Source organism: Mytilus edulis, chromosome 4 (assembly GCF_963676685.1).
Source record: "Mytilus edulis chromosome 4, xbMytEdul2.2, whole genome shotgun sequence".
Lineage (NCBI taxonomy): Eukaryota > Metazoa > Mollusca > Bivalvia > Mytilida > Mytilidae > Mytilus > Mytilus edulis.
Genome location: NC_092347.1, coordinates 37316338 through 37338300, shown reverse-complemented (window position 1 = coordinate 37338300; position 21963 = coordinate 37316338). Strand labels below are relative to the sequence as shown.

Here is a 21963-nt window from a genome sequence, read left to right as displayed (position 1 = left end):
GTGTATTATCGCAAATTCGTATCATATAGCATCCATATTTTATTTTAAAAGCAACCAGGTCAGCATCTACTTCTTGAATAACATAGATTAGGGTATGAAGACAAGTGCTGTAGAAATGATTAACGTTTTTTAAATTATGATGGTGTGTACCCTTTGGCTTAAATGGCTGCATTTCACCTAAAAAATTTATATAAAATTGAGAATGGAAATGGGGAATGTGTCAAAGAGACAACAACCCGACCAAATAAAAAAACAACAGCAGAAGGTCACCAACAGGTCTTCATTGTAGCGAGAAATTCCCGCACCCGGAGGCGTCCTTCAGCTGGCCTCTAAACAAATATATACTAGTTCAGTGATAATGAACGCCATACTAATTTCCAAATTGTACACAAGAAACTAAAATAAAAATAATACAAGACTAACAAAGGCCAGAGGCTCCTGACTTGGGACAGGCGCAAAAATGCGGCGGGGTTAAACACGTTTGTGAGATCTCAACCCCCCCCCTATACCTCTAACCGTTGTAGAAAAGTAAACGCGTAACAATACGCACATTAAAATTCAGTTCAAGAGAAGTCCGAGTCTGATGTCAGAAGATGTAACCAAAGAAAATAAACAAAATGACAATATTATATCAAACGAATGGCTTACAACAAAAAAATTATGAATCTAGCGTATATATAAACCTTTTATTCATGTGGTCATACTGCTGTTGTTATGCTCCTACCGTATTGACTTTTATCCTTGTTCTTCTGTAAGTATGTACATTCTTCCCTTACTTATAAGTACCTCCGTATATATCCCAAAATTCGTTTCTGTTTTCTTACTTTAGTTTGCCTGAACCAAATTGTATGTCGATTGAAACTGATACGCAATGCTTATAACCACAATTCACAAGTCAAGTTTGAATTTTTGTTGCGTAACTTGTACCATGATTCTAGCGTTTAATGCGACTTTACAAAAAGAAAAGTTGCTGGAAATTTAAGTTTCTGTTCTCCAATTAGTATAGTTTGTCTTAACCAAATGTTATGAAACTTATACACAATTCTCATTACCACAAACACTGATCAAGTTTGAATTTGTGGATTTAGTTTTACTGCTCTTGGGTTGTGCTTTGTTACAAATGAAACCAGATGCTCTGCAGGGCACAGCTTTATACGACTGCAGAAGTCGAACCCTGAACAGTTGGGACAAGTAAAGACACAACATTCAGGCTTGATACAGCTCTGAATTTGGATTGCGATCAAATTGTTGATATAACATTGGTTTCTGACACAAAACAAATGTCAAGATCTTACAATTCTATTGCACAATACTGTATAATTAGAATGAATATACAATGTTTATTAACCCATAATTCAGATCAAGTAAAAATTTTGGTAGTGTCACATTTACAGTTCATGAGTTTATAACGTTAATGCTAGCGAGGGCATCATTTGAGTCCCATGGACATTTTTGATAAAAGCCTTTAATATAAATTCACTTTCTTAACAGTTGTATTGAATTAAGTTACTGTAACTGTCTTATTTATAAGTAAGGATGCAGTATTTTTGCAAAGAACCAATGCTATTCAAAAGAGTTCAAAGAATGAAAATGTATTAATAACTAGAGGCCACTATAAAGGTCGTCAATAATGAGAAATGTTTGTACCATATACATGTTGAAAGCTTTAACAGGCTCCGATATGAAACATGCGGAACAATTCAAACAAAAAAAAACCTTACGTGTTAATTTACTAAAAACAAATATGAAGGCATTAAACCAATAGAAAAATACTAATTCACAGGCCCTTGAAGTTGACATGGCATGGGTACTTAAAGAAATTAACAGAGCTTTCTGCATGTATATTTCATTATTTTAGATCTACAGTCATGACAGTTTAAGGTTGAAATCATGAGAAAATATCAAAACTTTTTATGATAAACATAAAAAAGAGATTTTTGATAATTACTGACGAGACAATGGTTTAGTTTGAAACATCGAAGCTGTGATGAAATACATATTCGAAATAATACACGTCTATAACCTTTTTGGAATAATACACAGCTAAAGTTGCAAACTTTCCAGAGGTGCTATCCAGCACTTTGATTTAACTCCTCTTCCGTTTTAATCTTAATCGACCCAATCCTTTTCTTTCGGACTACATTAAGTAGTGTTGAAGAGAAACGAAAAAGCCTAAAATAAAATCCAAACTCATGAGTCGAAGACAAACTGACAACATCATGGAAAAAATGATTATCAGTTATTTGTCAAATTAATAATATGACACAGAGGAAAGGAGGACTGGAGTGTGGATATAACAATCGAAAAAAATATTCGTTGTCATTTAAAAACAAAATTATGTTGTTCAATCGACTCGTTCTGGGAGATTTGTACTCCATATGCTGAAATGTTGCTACAAACAAGGTATTTAAATCAAACTGGAAAACGGTCGATTAAGATTGAAACATTCAAGCTGAAAAAAAACCTGCATTACTCTTTACCTCTTTATTTCATGATGTTAGTTAAATTATTTTTTTATTTAATGTTACTACCATTTTTAGCTCACCGGTCCGAAGGAACTGTGAGCTTTTGCAATCACTTGGCGTCCGACATCTTCTCTGAAACTACTGAACCAAACTTTAGCTGAATTATTCTTAGGGTATCTAGAATAAAGCTTGTGTTTTATTTTCTGTTTCGTCTAAAAACATGGCCACCATGGGTAAACATAGAACGTAGGGTAAAATGCAGCTTTTGGCATATATCTCAAACACTAAAGCATTTGGAGCAAATCTGATAGAAGTTAAATTGTATACTATGTCAAGTTCTACCATTGTTGGGTCGCTGCCACTAAATTGGTAATTTTAAGAAAATGTTGCAGTATTTGGTTATTATCTTGAATATTATAAATGATAAAAATAAACTGTAAACAGAATAAATGTTCAGCAAAGGCAGATCTACAAATAAGTTGATATGACCAAAATTGTCCTATTAAACCTATAAAGCTATTAAACCAAGAGTTCCAAATAGTGAAGTTGAAATCATCCCTTCGTAAATTTTACGGACGCCATCACGAGTTGGTTGACCGTTATGGAATAACCGTTTCACAAATGATATCGGATATGTTCCTTACGTCGTAACTACAATCCCCTTCCCTTTCATGAATATGACCTACCGAATTAGACTATTTACCGGATTTGTAATCACATAAGCAACACGACGGGTGCCACATGTGGAGCAGGATCTGCTTACCCTTCCGGAGCACCTGAGATCACCCCTAGTTTTTGGTGGGGTTCGTGTTGTTTATTCTTTGGTTTTCTATGTTGTGTCGTGTGTACTATTGTTTTTCTGTTTGTCTTTTTCATTTTTAGCCATGGAGTTGTCAGTTTGTTTTAGATTTATGAGTTTGACTGTCCCTTTGGTATCTTTCGTCCCTCTTGTCAATTGACCCCTCAAGGAGTTATTGCATTTTAAGGAAAAAAAATCACGATTTGTTTCTCATGCTTATAACTTCAAAAAATCTTCTCCTCTGAAACTACTGAATTAATTCCAACCAAACTTTAGCTGGAAGATCCTTAGGGTATCTACTGAAAGTTTGTGTTTTATTTTCTGTTTCGTAAAAAAACAAACTGTGGCTGCCATTCCTTAAAGTAGAACGTAGTGTAAAATGCAGTTTTTGGCTTATATCTCAAACACTAAAGCATTTATGCCTAATCTGATGTAAATAAAATTGTTCATAAGGTATAGTTCTATCAGCCCTGAAATTTTCAGATGAATCTGATAACCCATTATTGGGTTGCTGCCACTAAATTGATTATTTTAAAGAAATTTTGCAGTATTTGGTTATCAGCTGGAATATGATAAATGATAAAGATAAACTATAAACAGCGAAAATGTTAGGCAAAGTAAGATCTACATATAAGATGATATGACAAAAATTGTCAATTGACCCCTTCAGAATATCTAGTATACATTTTGTATTTTATTTCCTTGTACGTCAAGAAACATAGCCACTATGACTAAAATGCATTATTTTCGCTTTTGAGAAAAATATGTCAGATACAAAGAGCATTTAAATAGAATTTTTAAGACACTCATTAGTTATTGTATTTTAGGAAATTTTTTCACGATTAGGTTATCCGGTTTTTTAACTTTAAAAAATCTTCTTCTCTGAAACTACTTGAACAATTCCAACCAGACATAAGCTGAATGATCCTTAGGATATCAAGAATAAAGTTTGTGTTTTATTTCCTGTTTCCTCAAAAAATATGACCGCCATGGCTAAAATAGAACATAGGGGTAAAATGCAGTTTTTGGCTTATATCTCAAACACTAAAGCATTTAGAGCAAATCTGATAGAAGTAAAATTGTATACTATGTCTAGTTCTATCAGATATGAAATTTTCAGATGAATCTGATAATCCATTGTTGGGTTGCTGCCACTTAATTGGTAATTTTAAGGAAATGTTGCAGTATTTGGTTATAGTCTTGAATATTATTAATGATAAAGATAAACTGTAAACAGCAAACATGTTCAGCAAAGTAATATCTACAAAAAAGTTGATATGACCAAAATTGTTAATTGACCCCTTAAAGATTTACCGCACTTTAAAGACATTATTTTTCCGATTTTGTTCATCTAGTTTGCTTGCTTTAAAACTTCTGAATCAATTTCAGCAAAACTTAGGCTGAATGAGTTTCAGAATATCTAGTATACATTTAGTATTTTATTTCCTTGTACGTCAAGAAACATAGCCACTATGACTAAAATGGAACATAGGGGGTAAAATGCATTTTTTTCGCTTTTGAGGAAAAGATGTCAGATACAAAGAGCATTTAAATAGAATTTTTAAGACGCTCATTAATATATATTGAAAAGCAAAATCATCATTGTGGAATTGTGCATTATTAATTAACTTTTTAATTTTTGAAATACTAAGGCCCTCTACCTCAGGAATAGATTACCTTATCTGTATTTAACAACACTTTTAGGAATTTTGTTCCTCAATGCTCTTCAACTTCGTACTTTATTTGGGCTTTTAAACTTTTTTGGATTCGGGCTTCACTGATGAGCCTTTTGTAGACGAAACGCGCGTCTGACGTGAATTCAAAATTTAATGATGATTTTATTTACAACCACTGGGCCGATGCCACTGCTGAGGGAGTTTTAATTCCCCGAGGGTATCACCAGCCCAATAGTAAGTACTTCTGTGCTGTTCAAAATTTAATCCTGGTATCTATGATGAGATTATTTACCTTATTAGATAAATTACAATCACTCTATAGTATGACTGGACCTTTTCATATTATGTAAACATGCAGGCATGGACAAAAGCAACTAACTTTAACAAAGTTCATACTTGCATGGACTAAGTCTGTGTGAAAAATAAAGCAGAAAAAAAATATATAACCCTTAACAATTCACATTTCATTAACATGTATATTTTATACATTGGGTTCATGTATTGTTAAAAAAATGGATTTCAACAAGCATTCTGAGAGTATTGAATGGCAATGCAATTTTTCTTACAGGTTAAATATTCATTGTACTGGAGCAAAATGCTAACTTGATCTATAACTTGTCATGAGGGTGAACTGTATAACAAATATCAAGTCAATATCTTCAAGAGGGTCATCAGAAATTCTGTTAAACTGTTTACTCGCGAAGTGGTATAAACTATATGTGGATTCATAAAAAATCTAAAGAACTTCAGGATAATTTTAAATCTCGATGTTTTTCTGAAATTAGTTCTAGCAAAACTTTTGATTTTCAACCCTGTATACTACCATTCCCCATGAGAAATTGAAAATCGTCTCAAGGAAATAACTCACAATGCTTTTCAACATAACAATGGTTAATAGTGAATGAAAAGATAAAACATGCTACACGGAGGAACAAGTGAGCAGTATGCTGGAGTTTCTTATCGACAACATATTTGTTGAATTTGAATGTACACTTTTACAAATAGTTGTCGACATTCCTATGGGAACGAACAGTGTGCCTCTCCTTGTCGACCTCTTTTTATTTTCATATGAGTCTTTAGACACTTGTCAAAAACAAGAAAATCAAAGAAGCCAGGGACTTTCAATTTCTGTGTAAACAAGGCCTTAAATAAAACTTAAAATTTACATCAAGATTAGGAAACCTGTTTTACTCCTTACCGCTTTATTTCTTGATTATTTTTAAGGTCTTTCCTCTACATGTGAAAAAAACATTGCTTTTCTTCTTGGTTGATTTTTTCATATTCAACCGGAAATTTATGATTTAAAGGCATATTGTGCATTATAACAAACACTTGATAGTATGACTGAACCTTTTCATATTATGTGAACATGAAAACCTGAGAACTAAGCTTATTCCAAGCAGACATGGACAAAGACAACTTACGTTAATTTTGTACACACTTGCATGTTTGTCCGTACGCATTTCTTAATGATTTTAATATAAGCTAACGATAAAGGTTTCTTATTCTGGGAAAATTGGAATATTGCTTTCATAACATTATGTCTTTTTTACAATCTAGAGCATATATGCGCTTTTTGACTTATTCCTTTTTTTTTATCTGGTCGCATGCTTCTTAGATTAATTGTTAATCATAAGTTCATAAAACATCACTTAATTTATATTTTGTGTTATATGGAAATGTTTTATTTAGCAGTCATCACGACATAAATGAGCAACAGGTTATGGGTATTACATTTATTAATATACTGACGGAATATGAAATAGAACACCAAAAGTGACGGACAAGAAACATAACTAGACGACCTTCGCGGTATTTGAAAAAAAAATCCTTTCCAAATGTTGGGTGCATAATGCTTTTCAACTTCGTACATAATTCGCCATCCATAATAATTATTTTTAAAAATGTTTATTTGGCATGCCATACTCGATAAAAGTGCGGACGTGAAAGAAAGCACTCTTCTCGGTTTACGATACACTTACGATGATACACACGACGTAACTTGGCGATCAACTTAGTAGTTCTTTACGATGCCTTTGTGAAACACACGTAACGGGAACGTAGAACCACACGTAAACCGATCGTAAACTGATACGATGATCGTAAGTTAAGAAGGCTTTGTGAAACGGTGGCCTGGTTTTTTTCTGAGTAAAAAAAAAACTATTGATAAAGAAATTATAAAATCTAATTTTTAACCACACTCATCGTAAAATATCACGTGACGAGGTTTCTATATTTAGAAATGGGAAATTCTTATTTTCTACTTCCCATTTTCAGTTGTACACAGGAAAAGAGTTAATAGGAATTTAAACAGCCCCAAGCAATAATGGTTTCTTAGCTTTGGTAAAGTACATATTTTGCGTTGATTGTTTACTAGAATTCAAGCTATGATTGTTCATCTAATTCACGAATTTACTTGATAACTTTCTGTTTGCCTATAGATACCATTAAATACGAAAGTAGATATACATTTAATTATTTCCCTTTTATAATTTGCACTTGTATCATTTTTACAGTGTATAAGTAAACTTCCTCATATAGATGTATTTGTTCCTTAAGGATGATGTAAATATATGGTAAGGAAATTTTGTTAAGTTTTTTGTAGTGATGCAAAAGGTTTATAATTTATCATTTATCATTATCATTTGCAGTGGCAGATCCAGGGGGTGTTCCTTTGGTTGGATCCCAACTTTTTGTTTGACAATTAATTCTTTTGAAATGGGCTTAATGGTTAGAACCCCCCCCCCCCCCTTTTTTTTATATGTACAAGTACGAAGTGGTATTCATTTTCAACACAACCCATATTGCAGCATTCACATAGACGCATATGTCTAGGAATATTTTTATATCGCGCTAATTCCAAATTCATTTTCAAAATACCACTTCACAATTTTATAAGTAACTTACCATTAATAAAAAAAATCCAAATAATTCTCTATTACAAAGTCTGTTTTGAGGTGTTTATACAGTTTTTCACAATCATTTATTGATGTATACCCAGTTTGAAAATACTGGTCCTTTATACAAGTTTTTATAACATCTAACTGTATATTTACATAATTCTGTGCAGTCCAAACATAGTTCATACCAAGATTAAACAATAAATCACGAACATTAGACGCCCAGTTCTTTTTACCATTGTTTGCATCTTCTAATAAAAGTTGATTAACATCATAAACAATAGTACAATAATATGAAGCCAATATTTCAAAATAATTTGTTTTCTTGAGATATACATATGCAAATGACCTAGTTCACCACATAAAAAACTTAAAGGAACATTTTTACCTAGTTTTAAAACAAATCTACAGAAACAGTTGTGTATTTGCTCTATATCATTTAAACGGTGAAAACCCCATATTTCAGATGCATAGTTTAATACGGAACCAACCATACTATCAAACAGTAGACATTCTTGACTTGTGGATCAAAACACATGCTTTAAAGAGTTCAGAAATGACGAAAGCACTCTTGATCCCTGTTGAGATAGTACTTGTAAAGCATATACTTACCAGGGGCAGATCCAGAAATATTAAAAAAGGGGGGTTCCAACCCAGGATAAACGGGTGTTCCAACTATATGTTCCCATTCAAAGGCATTGATTGTTAAAAAGGAGGGTTCCAAACCCCACAAAACCTCCCTTCCCCTGGACTCCAACTGCTTACCAAAAGGTAGGTTAGGTATTGTAGAATACTAAGCTTTACCATCATGGAAAAAATTCTCCAAATTTGCATCAAGATGAGATGCTCCTTTTCATGGCTGAATACAAATGATATTATAAAAATATAAAAAAATTATAATGCAAATTTTCATTTTTGTGAAAGCCATCCCATTGAAATTTCTTCAACAACAAAACTTAACAACACATTTGTAATTTATATATCAATGCTCAAAAGAGAATGATATAAGAGAAAATTGTGAAAGTTTATCATCTATTAAATCAGTGATAGTTCTATAAATTTTACACAAAGAGAGATGCATTTTTGCACTATATACAATGTTGGTAAATGTTGGTGGAAAGTCTAGGAGGATTTATTTGCCTTCCCTGGAAATGTAGTTAGAAGAATTTGTTTTGATGTAAGTTTAAATTTGATCTTCAGCACATTAATTTTTGAAAATTCACAAGTTTAGAAAAAAAATCATAATTTGCCAGATTAATGACTCGGCACAAATTGATAACTTAAATGTTGATGTTTATAATTTTTGGTATATTTTCCAGTGAAGACAAGTGAAGTGAAAAAATATTACCATGGCAACAAATTACAAGAACGTAAATGGGGACCATTCAGGTGGTAAGTGTGTTATTTATAGAACCAATTATTTTTCTTTGGGTTTCTTATTTGTAAAGAATACAGGTAGTACATTATGATTTGTTAGTTAGAAATTCCATGTATATCTAAAACACTGTCTCACACTTGTAATTTTGCTCTGTTTGGCAAAAAAACCCACTTTGTTAAATGATTTGCCCATTTTCAAGGTGGATAGGGGTTGTTAAGGGTATGGACCATGTTTACTTTGTATCAACCAACTAACATGGAATAAACAAGTATTATTTACTTTAGCTGTTTACTTTTGTTATATCAGCCAAAGTATTAAGCGATGAAATTTATGAAATATTGAGTCCTAATCCAAATTCAGAATCATTATTGCCTTTAGCTACCATTTGCTCCTTATTATATTTTAGTTTGTCTATAATGCAAGATTTCAACATTGTGTGAGGCATATACCGGCTTTCCTCCAGGTTTGGTTTAAACAGGTTTTACTGTTTGTAATACATCATGGGTTGGCACAACTAATTATTGTCATACATCCTTAAGAACAGAAACCCCCAAAACTGAAATTGTTTGATATTAATTACATTAGATTTAGACATTTATTGTCACCCTACAAACATTTAATTTGACAGTAAAGCTAAAATGGAAAATATTGCCTAACCACTCTAATTTAAATAAATTAATGTTTTTGAGCATAATTCATTTTAACTGATGATAATGTGAATATTAACACTAAGATATTTTTCTGTTAAACAAAAATAATTTATATTTTGGTAGCTAATTAGCAGCAAAATTTTGACTAGTGGAGTATTTTTAAATTTCTTTTCATTGTTTTCATCAGAAGAGGATGTCAGGGCAAAATCATTTACTACCCCAAGAGTTTCCAGACCTTCAAAGGATACACATGCCATGAGCCAGAAATACCCTCCTAGTGGAATCAGCCAACAAATCACAAACCAATTCAATGAAACCCCATCAGTAAGGCAAAAACAGTTTCAATCAGGTGGTCAGAATATGTACTCAGCAGGGTTTCCAAGACAACAACAGTATGCTGGGATACCAAACCATATGCCTGACATGACTGGCCCTTTTCAAACCAGGAACCAGTTTACACCACCAATGGGACCTCCTGTTATGGACCCCCCTAATTACAGTACCTCAGAGCAAGTTCAGTACTTGGCTAGTCAAGTGTTTGAGATTTTACAAGAGGTATGACCATTTTTTTTAAAAGTTTATCAGTTAGACACAAATGAAATTTACTTATTGGATATATATATATATAGATGTACATTACTACATTTATGAAAAGATTTGGCACTGACTAAGCTATCAAAATGCTTGTTTGTAAAGGTGAAATCCTTTATTTTATTTAACACTGAATTGTTGAAATATCTCCATAGCTGAAGTTCCATGAAATATTTGTCACCAGATATAGGCAACCATCAATCAATCAATTTATAGCTCAAGTCAGAAAACAAAATGTAATTTATAACAAATTTCAATATTTTTGTAATGAATTATTTATGCAATAATACCACAACTCCTTATTTTCATGTTTATAATAAATAGTACTGCAACTGACATCGAAAATGACGCTTAGTTAACGAGTTTAATGGTCCGGAATAACACACGGCTGCAAATTGTTTTAAATGATAGAATAGTATCTATATTTTAATTTCCGTCGGGTCGTAAAAAGTTTCTATGGTCACATTTTTGTATTTTATCCCTTTAATGGGGGTACCCCTCAATTTACGGTTTTGGGTAGTTACCTTAAAATCCAAAAATATATTTTTGGGTTAAATTTCTCGCTATTTTCGTAAATATTTTCTATGCACATATAATCAAGGATCATCGGAATGATGAAGACATAAATATAATACCATCTCCAAGTAAAACTTTCAAACTTAAAGTTGGCTCTTTTTATATAGAAATTTATCGCGTTTTTCTTTGAAAACGAGAAAACATATGATTCAAAAACAGTATTTGACATTTGAGAGGACAAAACATATTATTGCGATACTGCATGCAAATTTTGTTGGGCAAATTCCAAACAATTTTTTCAAAAACTCAAAAATAAAAACATCATTTGTACCTTTTTTAATTACGGAAATTTCCTATCCGTCAATCAGCTCCACCATTTATTTTTTCCTTCACAATCAATTTGATAGTTTCGATGTGATTATGTAGATTTTGTAGGAGAAGTTAATTTATTTTTGAGTGATTTGAATATATATAGTAGTTCTTTCGTGTATTTTCTGTAAATAAGTTATATTTTTGGTAATAAAATTTTGACTTTATATAAAAGTTAACCAAATCCTTCGGCTAAGACGTTTTTCTGGATAATGACTATAGTTGACATTGTGTGAAAAAACATTGTATGTCAATGTTTACCCTCAGAGCAATTAATATGCATGCAAGTGGTCGGGGGAAAAGTACTGTTGAAGTTTCGCAGAGATTTGGTGTGTGACAAGGTGATGCTAAAACCAACTTCTCTTGATATTCTGCTTTCCGTGGGCGAATCATCAGTGATGTTATGAGACTTGCACCAGAAGGCAAAATTGGTGTGTCTTTAAATTAGATTGATTGATTGATTGTTGGTTGCTTAACGTCCAGTGGCAAATATTTCATGCATGTTCAGGACGAGAACAAGTTAACAATAAAAACAATAGGTAGGTTTTGTCATAATAGAGGCCATTCGGGATGATGATCGGGAAAATTTAGACTGCCACTGGAAAATGATGGTATATTGGATTGGGACAGAAATTTTCCATTGCATCATGCCACCTACGGACCCCTCAAAGAGTTGATGCAAGGGTTTTTAACGTGCAAAGAACGTGACACTCCCTTTTAACGAGGCATCGGATTTAACATCCCCATTTTGATACATCACGCACAGCCAAACGGACGCCCCACTTCGTTTTACTGCCGGTAACTTTTAAATTAGAAACATCAGAAATCCATATATGTGATCAAACTGATCGACATGTATCCTCACAATTTGACACTTTTATACGATCTCGCGCTCAGTTTCTTCCTTGTACTTTGGATATGAAAACAGGGTTTTTGTGTAAAAGAAAAACCTTTAAAAAAAACCCAGAAAACTACACAAAACTGAGTCCTCTAAACGTGTTGACAGTCTTTTAAGTTGTGCTTATTAATGTAAGTAATCATTTATCCATGTATAACCAAGTACCAAATTAAGTAAAACAGTTACTGAAAAATTAGAATTTGAACTTGCTGTCAGTTCATTAATAACGATTGTTAGTGATGTGATTTGTTCTTCCGTAAGAAAAAGACATTCCCTATATATACTGATCAATTTTACCCAAGATTGTCTCTGATGCTTACCAAGCAACTGGCAAACTCCAGAACTCACTAGATATTGTGACACCTTATAATTCAGACACAGTGGGGCCAAGGGATATTAAATATAGAGTTTAGCTCTGAACTCAATTTAGGGGATGCCATATCTGCTGCAGGAAAATTGAAGTCTATGTTAAGACTTTCAGAATTACACCAAGGTGTGTCTGAAAATATCAAGGATACATTAAAAGAAGAACAATTACTTCACCCTGCCACCAGTGCTCTTATGAGCTATGTCCTCGTTTTGGTATTTCTATGGAAATGATGCCCGCATAGCTAGCTTATTAATAGATATAGGAAGATGTGGTATGAGTGCCAATGATACAACACACCATCCAAGTCACAATTTATTAAAGTAAACACCATTATAGGTCACGGTCCGGTCTTCAACACGGAGCCTCGGTTCAAAAGTTCATTTGTTAGTTTTAAATAAAATTGATAAAAAATAACACAAAGGCGTTTCTGAACCGTATATTTTCCCTAAAGATAACAAAAAATCGTAAATGTATGGCTATTACTAAATCAATCGTTTTTGTAGCAACATTCGCCCCATTACATTTTGGATTGGCAGTGCAGATACATCATGCATATGCATATGGGAATATGGGTCACGAACATTGATTGAAACTTTGTACTCATATTTCTTTTGGGTTTCCTATGCAAAGGTAAGACTACATCTGACGAGTTTGACCGAATCATGACGGTATTTACGCTCCAGATAGCATTTGTACTCAAAAACTGTGTTTGCTTTGAACAAACTCTGTCCTGCGCCGAACTTGTTCTTATAAAAAAGGGAAGTGTCTTGTAATGCTAATACGCGTACTGAATCCGCATATGATGACTAAGAGATTGATTCATGTCGCTATTTTATGAATACTTGAGCTATTGTCTGTCGCTTTTAAAAGTTATAAAAGGATCATGACTGATTTTGAATTACAACATTAGAAAATTGGCATTGCATTGTATAATTTTTCATCCTTCCCTTAAACAATTAATGAGTTAAATTTTTTACCAGGATTATCCCACTAAAAAAATGTTCATGCACCAAACTGACTTTGTTTTACACTCATTTTTTTTAAACCTCGCATTCACCTCGGGTGACTATAGTATATTTTGTGTTATAACTGCTACGTCCAGACTTTGCAAATACACAATATGTATTTATCTATAACTAGATACTAATTTTTACAAAATACACAACCTTTAAGATGCAAAATTAAAAACACTGTTTCAGCGCTTGAATTTTGTTTTTTTCAAAGATAGAAAAAATATTGAAATAATTTGATAAACTGGTGTTTTATACTTTAGAAAATAATTCTGTAATATACTATAGTGAAATACTATACACAATATAAAAATTTATGGATGTGAAAAGGTCAAGGCCACTTCTCCTTTTGCTATGTCTTAAATGGAAAAAAATCAGAAGGTTCCAAATCAACGCCATTTTGTAATGGCAGCTCTTCATATAAGTAGTCAAATTTGTCGTTTTAACATCTTTTATAGCATATGCTTATGATTGAAACGTTTTTGTAGCATTCTATTGAATAAATATCAAAATATTTCTCCTTTTTGTCCTTGTCGTTGAAATATTGATATTTTTAGGTCTGACCTTTGACCTCAATTTCACAAAATTGTGACCACTCTGGATTTTTACGACCCAACTTTTCTTATTATACACGTTTTCCTCTTTCCATCGATATATAATTTAGGTGTGTGTTCTTCCGGACCATTAAAGTTTTAAAAAATGGACTCTGGTTGCAGTACTAAAAGGCCATTTAACCTGTGAGCTGTATATGGATGATTTCTGTATATTTTTGTAAAAAACATTTAAAAAAATGTGGATGACAAGAAATGCATTGTTAAAGGTACAAGAAAATTTTGGAATTGAATAAATTTGTAGACCGGGTAAATGTTTCATTAAAACAATAATATATTATTGTAGTAAATACAAGTAAATTGCATGTTGAAGACAACTAATGGCAATTGTATTGTATCAGCCATAGATGTGATGATATTGATATCACGATCTCATAGGCTTAATCAAATCCCAATCTGCCTGCATCATTAATAAATACTTGAGATTTAAAACAATGTGTATAAAATTAATTTTTTTTACATCACACATGATAGACCTCTTGCAATTAAATGGGGTCTTTTAGTAACAGGTGCGTTATAAATGTTCATGAAAAAGCCATATGATATTTTCTATTTATTTTTAACAGATAAGAGAAATCAGAGGATTTGCTGGTCTGATAAATAGCATAAACTCAAAAGTGGAATATATGATTAACCAGAATAATGAACTCCGCAGTGTTCTTGAAAATGTTCAGTCTGAAGTAAATACATTAAAGAACCAGCCCACCAGATATGTTCTGGAAGATGATATTGACTCAGAGGAAGAGGCACCCGAAATAACTCGAAGCTTTGAACAGTCTTTTAATCATGATCAGCAAGGTAGTGAAAATGCTGGCCAGAATACTTATAAAAGTACAGCAGATACCAGACAGGAACAAAACCATACAGAAAATACAATTATTAATGAACCAAGTTCATTATATTCAGTGGACAATGGAGGTTCGAAATCAGTTACAGAATCTATTCAGCCACTCACCTCAATTCCACAAACAGACCAAATATATCTCTCACAAAGTGCAGAAAAAGCTGTTCCTGTGTTTGAAAGGAGAGACCCAATTAATGAAAGAGTAGTAGATACAACACATCCAACTTTTAGACAGGAAAAACCTAATGTCCAGTCACAACCAGTACATGCTCCAGTACAAAAAAAGACTGTTGAAGTTGCAACAGGCCCTATGAGTTTAGTGTCAGGTCGACAATATAAGTGTAAAAAGACTGACAATTCTGATGATAATAGACTAAGTTATTTTCATATTCAAAGTGACCAGGAAGAATCCGACACAGAAGTAGAGCCTGTGGCTATAGTCAGACCTCAGCCTCGACCTAAAAGTCCAGAGATAGGCACAGACATGAAAGAAAAAGAAGAGTTCATTCCAAGGTAAATCAAGTTATTAAACTTACTAGTTGTATCATTTCATTTTCTTATTTCTATTTTGACATTTATTAAAATCATCTAATAAAAGATTTAGAAGATGTGGTATGATTGCAAATGAGACAACTCTTCATTAGAGATCAAAGGACATAGAAGGTTAGTAACTATAGGTCATAGCACAGCCTTCGATAATGAGCAAAAGGCCCTGAAAAGATATTTCTCCTTCAGAATATGCATGAAATAATTTCGGCTCACTGTTATTCAATAAAGAACATTCATGTAATCTAAGCATTGCTGGGAGGCTCTGAGGTTTTCAAAGTTAATAAAAACTAACTCCGTGGAGTTATTTTATTGCATGAGGGAAACATTTTATGCTAAGATTATATACTTGATTTTTTTGGTTTTATCAAATTTTGCATAAAAGCCTATAGTTTAATTGGATATTTGTATAAGCAACAAATACACAAGTAACTTTTAGACATGGGGTCGACTGCCACTAATAATGAAGCAATGTCAGAATTTATCACATAACATACATTGATTTACCTGATCATTTCTTCTGATAAAAATGTAAAAATTATTCTTGCAGTCCCATCTCTCTAAAATCTGATTTTTCCAACCCCCCAAAAATGATAAAGATTCATTTTAGTCTTGTATTTCTCTATTAGAATTCATACAAGTGATGAGATTTATTTACCCTGATGATATACGTATATGCTAAATAAGATATATAAATTTTATTTTTCAGCCAACATGATATGCCTAAAGAAACATATCCAGGTATTAAATCATAGCTTATATAAATTTTGAGTTATCTCCCATTTAACAATTCATTGATCAGAAATAGTTGTTGTCTCTTTAACACATTCCCAATTTCCATTCTCAATTTTATTATAGTATTTTTCATTCTGACAGAAGATTCAAATCCCTATTTTTAATCAATTTATTCAGAAAAAAAATAGGGATTTTAAATAAAAATAATTTATTTTTAATAAAGACTGTCACAGCAGCTTTCAAACCTTTGTTCTTCAGAAAATAACTTTGACTGTAAAAAGGAAACATCTTTTATAAAATTTAAATAATTTACATAAGTTAAAACATTAATGATCTTTGTAGAAGGATATGTAATAGAAAAATAAAAAGGAATTTGAATATAGATTTTAAAGCAATTCTGTAGATGATAACTTTTTAGCTTGCTTCAAATTCTACTTAAAATTGATGATTGTCTTCGATCTATTAATGACTGTATAATGATCAACAACCAATACTAATTCCAGTAATATTTTAGATTTTCCAGATGACATGAAATATCCCAGACCTAAGGAAGACCAATTCCTGGAACAGTTGGCCTTGTCTGAAAACTTTAAGGGTAAGATTTTAGTTTGTCTTTTGCTTTGTACCTTAAATGTTGATAAATAGTTTTATCTGTAATTTGTACATTTTCTGTCTGATTTTCTGGTTTACTGTTTTTTTTTAGATCAAGATCAGGACTTTTTACATCAAAGTATTAGGCAATGACATTATGTCCTAATGTCATGTTTTTCATTGCAATACACGTCAATGTATACATGAAATGCATGTGACATCATTCATAGATACAACTTACACCTATCATAAAGCTTAAAAAGATTTTGTTGTTTATCTAATTTGTGGTTTATCATATTTTACTGAACAAAAATTATTGTTATGACAAATTTGCCCAAGAGTCATGAGCCTGTCTGTAACTTGCCACCAGGGGTCGAATTTAAGCCTTTTTGTGTACTGGGAGCCAGACCAGTGGACTGAAAATCTATTGGGGTGGGCTCCAATTCGCTGGTCCTCCAAAAAATGAAATTCTTTTATAAATTATAGATGTTTACTTTTATTTTCGTGCTTTCTTTTACATATGTAAGACAGGAAAAGGAGAGTCTTGATCCTAATTAAAAGTTTAAAGTTTGAATTATTTCATGGTTCCATGGGTGCTTTCCTCTCCTTTATTCCTATAGATTTTTTTGTGCTGTTCTGATTGTTTATGAGCAAGTAGAGAATCTTACTTAAAATTTAAAGATCCCTTTACAAATTTTTTTTTCAAATCTAGGTCAGTCACTGTTAGGTAAGTGCCATATTTGGCCCCAATTATAAAGTTCATGGTTACAAGACAATAATTGTTTTAAGTTGCCTTAGAGACATGTGAGAAAGTTAAACAGAGCTGTTTTTGTCAAAGTTTAATTCTAACACGTTGATTTTTACATCCCAAAAAGGTCAAGATAAGGGATTTTGGTGAAATTTGACAAAATCAGCTGGATTTCAACCAAATAAAGGACCAGGAAACATAGAGCGCAGGCGTCAACAAGCCTAATATTCAAATAAGACATGTTAAATGTCTTCACAAACATTATTTTAAAAGATCTTTGTTGTCGACGTATGCGCTCTGTGTTTCCTGTCAAATAATCTTTTGAAATTTACCCATTTTCATTGATTTTTTCGTGAAAAATCAATATGAGTACAACTTGTGACGTCATAATGAAACGCAGAGACGTAAAATTTTCAACAAAATGGCTTATATCCTATCTAGTCAATGTATTAGCTATAATTTATTGTGATATTGGTCAATAAATCTGAATTTGAAATTTACGCTAAAAAAGGGGGCCATTTTAGGACCTTATCGAACATACTCCTTTTTCACATGATTATGATGTTATACAATTCAGTTCATTGTGATTGACTACATAATTTAACGTATGTTTATAAATTATTAAGAAACTAAGGTTTCAACTCCCTCAGGCAATTGGCTTTAGATGAATTTGGCTATTTATTTTAGGTATTTTTGACATATAGCTCTTCAACGGTTTCAGTATTTATACATCTTCGGATTTCAAATGTTTGGCTTTGAGCGTTCTTGATGAAGGTAAATCCAGAAAAGCACTTCGGATGCAAGAAATTATTAATTGTGTTGTTTTCAATTTTTTAACCATTACCTATCTTTTCCCTAGGATTCTTGGTAATAACGTTTTCTTAAATTGTCAATTTCATAAACTTTATTCAGATCTTCCTTTTGAATATCAATTATTTTAATTTTTTTGTCCAGGGGTTTAACTCCTTCCAAAAATGTCCACATTTTGTGTTGTTGTGAAGGACACTCACCCGAGATATTTAAAATTAACTTGATCAATTGTAATGCCTAGTACCGCCCAGTAACGTGTAACTGATTTCGAAGGTAAATTGTTTGGTTAACAAACAGAGATTGCGATGCAATCAGTGACTTTTATCGAAAAAATTTCTACTGGTCCGACGGACAACCAGCTGACAAATCCTACTGGTCCTACGCAAATTCTTCTAGTCCAGGACCACCGGACCAGAGCTTATTTTGACCCCTGATTGCCACAAACTTTAGTAAGATTTTTTGTGAGGAGATTTTCTAAATTTTACTGGATATATTTTTTTCCTATTACATGGATTGTGCATATATATAGAATTAATTGCATAACAGTGTGGTCGACAGTAAAACGTTTGTAGGTTGTAACTTGTTTGTCAACGGCTATGATTTTATGCTCACCCAGTCTGTCAGAGGCCTTCCAGTGGGGATTGAAATATTCACTTGATACACATTCCGATACATAAAATGAAACTTTCTTTTTACAAAGCTTGAAAGGAATTTGTTTTAAATATTTATTATAATCATCACATACAACCGTGTCATTTATAAGAATAATAATGTTCAGAGATGATATCATCTAATAATAATAAAAAAAATAGGTTTATCCATTGTAAAAAAAACTATTAAGTTGATGGGGTTAATTCTACTATTTATTCAATGCGTATAAATGTGGGTTTTGTTTGTGAAGAGTTCTGGATAATTAAAAAATCATTTGATTTCTTTGTTTAATACCATAAAACGATTCATTCTTTCAGATATTTGTCACTTTGCCTTATCTTCAAGTCCAACACAATTTCTCACGTTTCTTACAAAACTTATATTCTTGTGATGTATTCTTTTGTTGAAAAAAAATATGTATAGATATAGATAGATATAGGAAGATGTGGTATGAGTGCCAATGAGACAACTCTCCTCCCAAGTAATAATTCATAAAAGTAAACCATTATAGGTCAAGGTACGACCTGCAACACGGAGCCTTGGCTCACACCGAACAGCAAGTTATAGAGGGCCCCAAAACTACTAGTGTAAAACCATTCAAACCGGAAAAACAACGAGAAACGAAAAACACATATGAACTACATAAACAGACGACATCATGCATTGTAACTTTTAAAGCCAATTAAGTAAAAAAAAAAAATAATCTGAAAGAACGTGCGATATCATATCAGAAAAATTGATGGTCAAACCATAACAAAAAATCAAGTAAAGAATTTTAAGTATTCAACCTTTATAGCTTGCTGTTCGGTGTGAGCCAAGACTCTGTGTTGAAGGCCATTTTTATTTATTTTCAAATTACAAAGGTTATTCCTGATTAGTATTTTTAATTATTTTATTTAGGTGTTTAGAACCTTTGGTGACCTCACAGTTTAAATTTCTATGATAAGTACGTCGTGAGCAGTGGGCATTACAGACGAACGTTCACCTAATTTTCCCCAGTCAATGAATGGCCATAGCTACACTGTTATGAATTTCATTCTATGTAATATATTTAACTTTTGTTACATTTATTTTAACAGCAAGAGATTGTTTAGATCCCAAATCAACAGGAGCTGACACTGTGATATGTATTGATACATCAGAAAGTATGATGGGAGAACCTTACAAGGCTTGTGTTGATTTTGTCAATCAGTTTGTGGATTGTAAGTAACTTAGTTTTAAGAATATTAATATTTGTAACCATTGTTAGGAATAGTAAATTCAATCATATTGACTCCGTTAAAAGATCATGCTGATTCATATTTTTTGAGAAAATAATATTAGGAAATACTTCAGTTGATGTACATTTTGTATGACTGACTGACTGCAGGGATAGGTAAAACAAACACAGAAACATGTAACAGATAAATGTATGGGCAATCAGGAACATACCAACAAACATGGAAACATGGAAACAAGCAAACAAAGTACAAACAAATGACCCCCCCCCCCAAAAAAAAACCCAAAACAAAACAAAAAACAACCAAAAAACCACAAAAAAAACAACCAAAACAGCAACAAAAAAAAAACCAACAACCAAGGAACATACAAGTAAGCAACTGAATGAATCAGAATGTAAAAAAAAATGGTTATGAAGTGCAACAGAGTTGTTTCTTAGTGAAATAAAACCCAAAATATATGTTAAAAAAGTTACTTTCATGTACATTCAATAGCAAATAAACTTCACATTTTAATCTTAACATCATCTGAAATTGTTTAACAGGTAGTTCCTGTTGTTTTTTTTATTTTGTGTGGTTTTACACTAAGTTCAAATCTTAGCATTCAAATGTTTTTACTTAGAAAGAACATTTAAAGGTCTTGTATTAAGATATTCTTACTGTTTATTTCAGACATTGAAGAATGGGCAACTGAATATACAATAGAAGAAAACATAGCTATTGTACACTTTGGAAGTGAGGCTAGAATATTACAACAGTTAACAAATGATTATAATAAAGTCAGGGAAGCTGTTGGTAAGATAAATACAAACAGGGTTCTGGTAAGGGAAGCATTGAATAATTTATGTTGTCCATTTTTGATTTAAAACAAGATTTGTAGAACGGTTTCATTTACGTTAAAAAATTTAATTCAATATGAAAAATAGGTATTGAAGATTTATTTTGCCAAAAAAGACAGGTAGATTTTAAAACGTTCATTTCAGCTATATGGACAAGCCCAAAGCAACTGTATGTGTAATTTCCTCCATGTTCTTACATGCAATTTCTTATTTAAAAATAATGTTAGTTGATATATTTTCTCATGCAAGTCTAATTTTTTCACAGTAAAATGATATTTAGTACAAAGACATCTGTACAAAGTAAACATTGAATGCTGGGAACAAAAAAGAGAAGAAAATAACTGTTTTTTTTATCTTTAGAAAATAACTGTAGAAATCATTATATATGTGTAAACAGTATCAGAGCAACATACATCAATTTAATAACAAATTATTGAACATCGGCCAGTTGAGCTACAATTTTTAATTTGCAACTTTTTCAAATAGCCATGTTTAAAGAATTATATACCGGTAGATAATGATTGTTATTATATTTTCAGACAAAATGAAGTGTGGTGGTCCAACTCCTATGATGACTGGTTTGGTGGTTGCAATGAGTGCTTTGTTCAATAGAGGTATGGTCAAGGGGAGATAATCAAATTATTACAGTTATCAGAAAATACCAAGAGTAAAAACTTGTTTAAGGGTCATTTTGCAGTTTCTATACAAGAAAATAAAGTTATGTGTTAAAATAAAATAAAATAGGGAGA

General features: G+C 32.1%; 1 protein-coding gene across 3 annotated transcripts in view; it reads left to right on the top strand.

Annotated features, from left to right (window-relative positions):
• Positions 1–7172: 7172 nt before the first annotated feature.
• Positions 7173–21963, top strand: part of LOC139521833 (uncharacterized) — a 32250-nt gene continuing 17459 nt past the window's right edge. Inside the window, exons 1-9 of one of the 3 annotated variants that reach the window (XM_071315477.1) lie at positions 7173–7283; positions 9160–9232; positions 10056–10423; positions 14800–15590; positions 16333–16364; positions 16873–16953; positions 20238–20360; positions 21048–21170; positions 21754–21828. In XM_071315477.1, the coding sequence (XP_071171578.1) occupies positions 9190–9232; positions 10056–10423; positions 14800–15590; positions 16333–16364; positions 16873–16953; positions 20238–20360; positions 21048–21170; positions 21754–21828 (1636 nt within the window). In that variant the 5' untranslated portion in view covers positions 7173–7283; positions 9160–9189. Of the gene's footprint in view, positions 7289–7363; positions 7517–9159; positions 9233–10055; positions 10424–14799; positions 15591–16332; positions 16365–16872; positions 16954–20237; positions 20361–21047; positions 21171–21753; positions 21829–21963 lie in introns of those variants that run through there. The other 2 variants (XM_071315478.1, XM_071315479.1) reach the window with 2 other exon arrangements.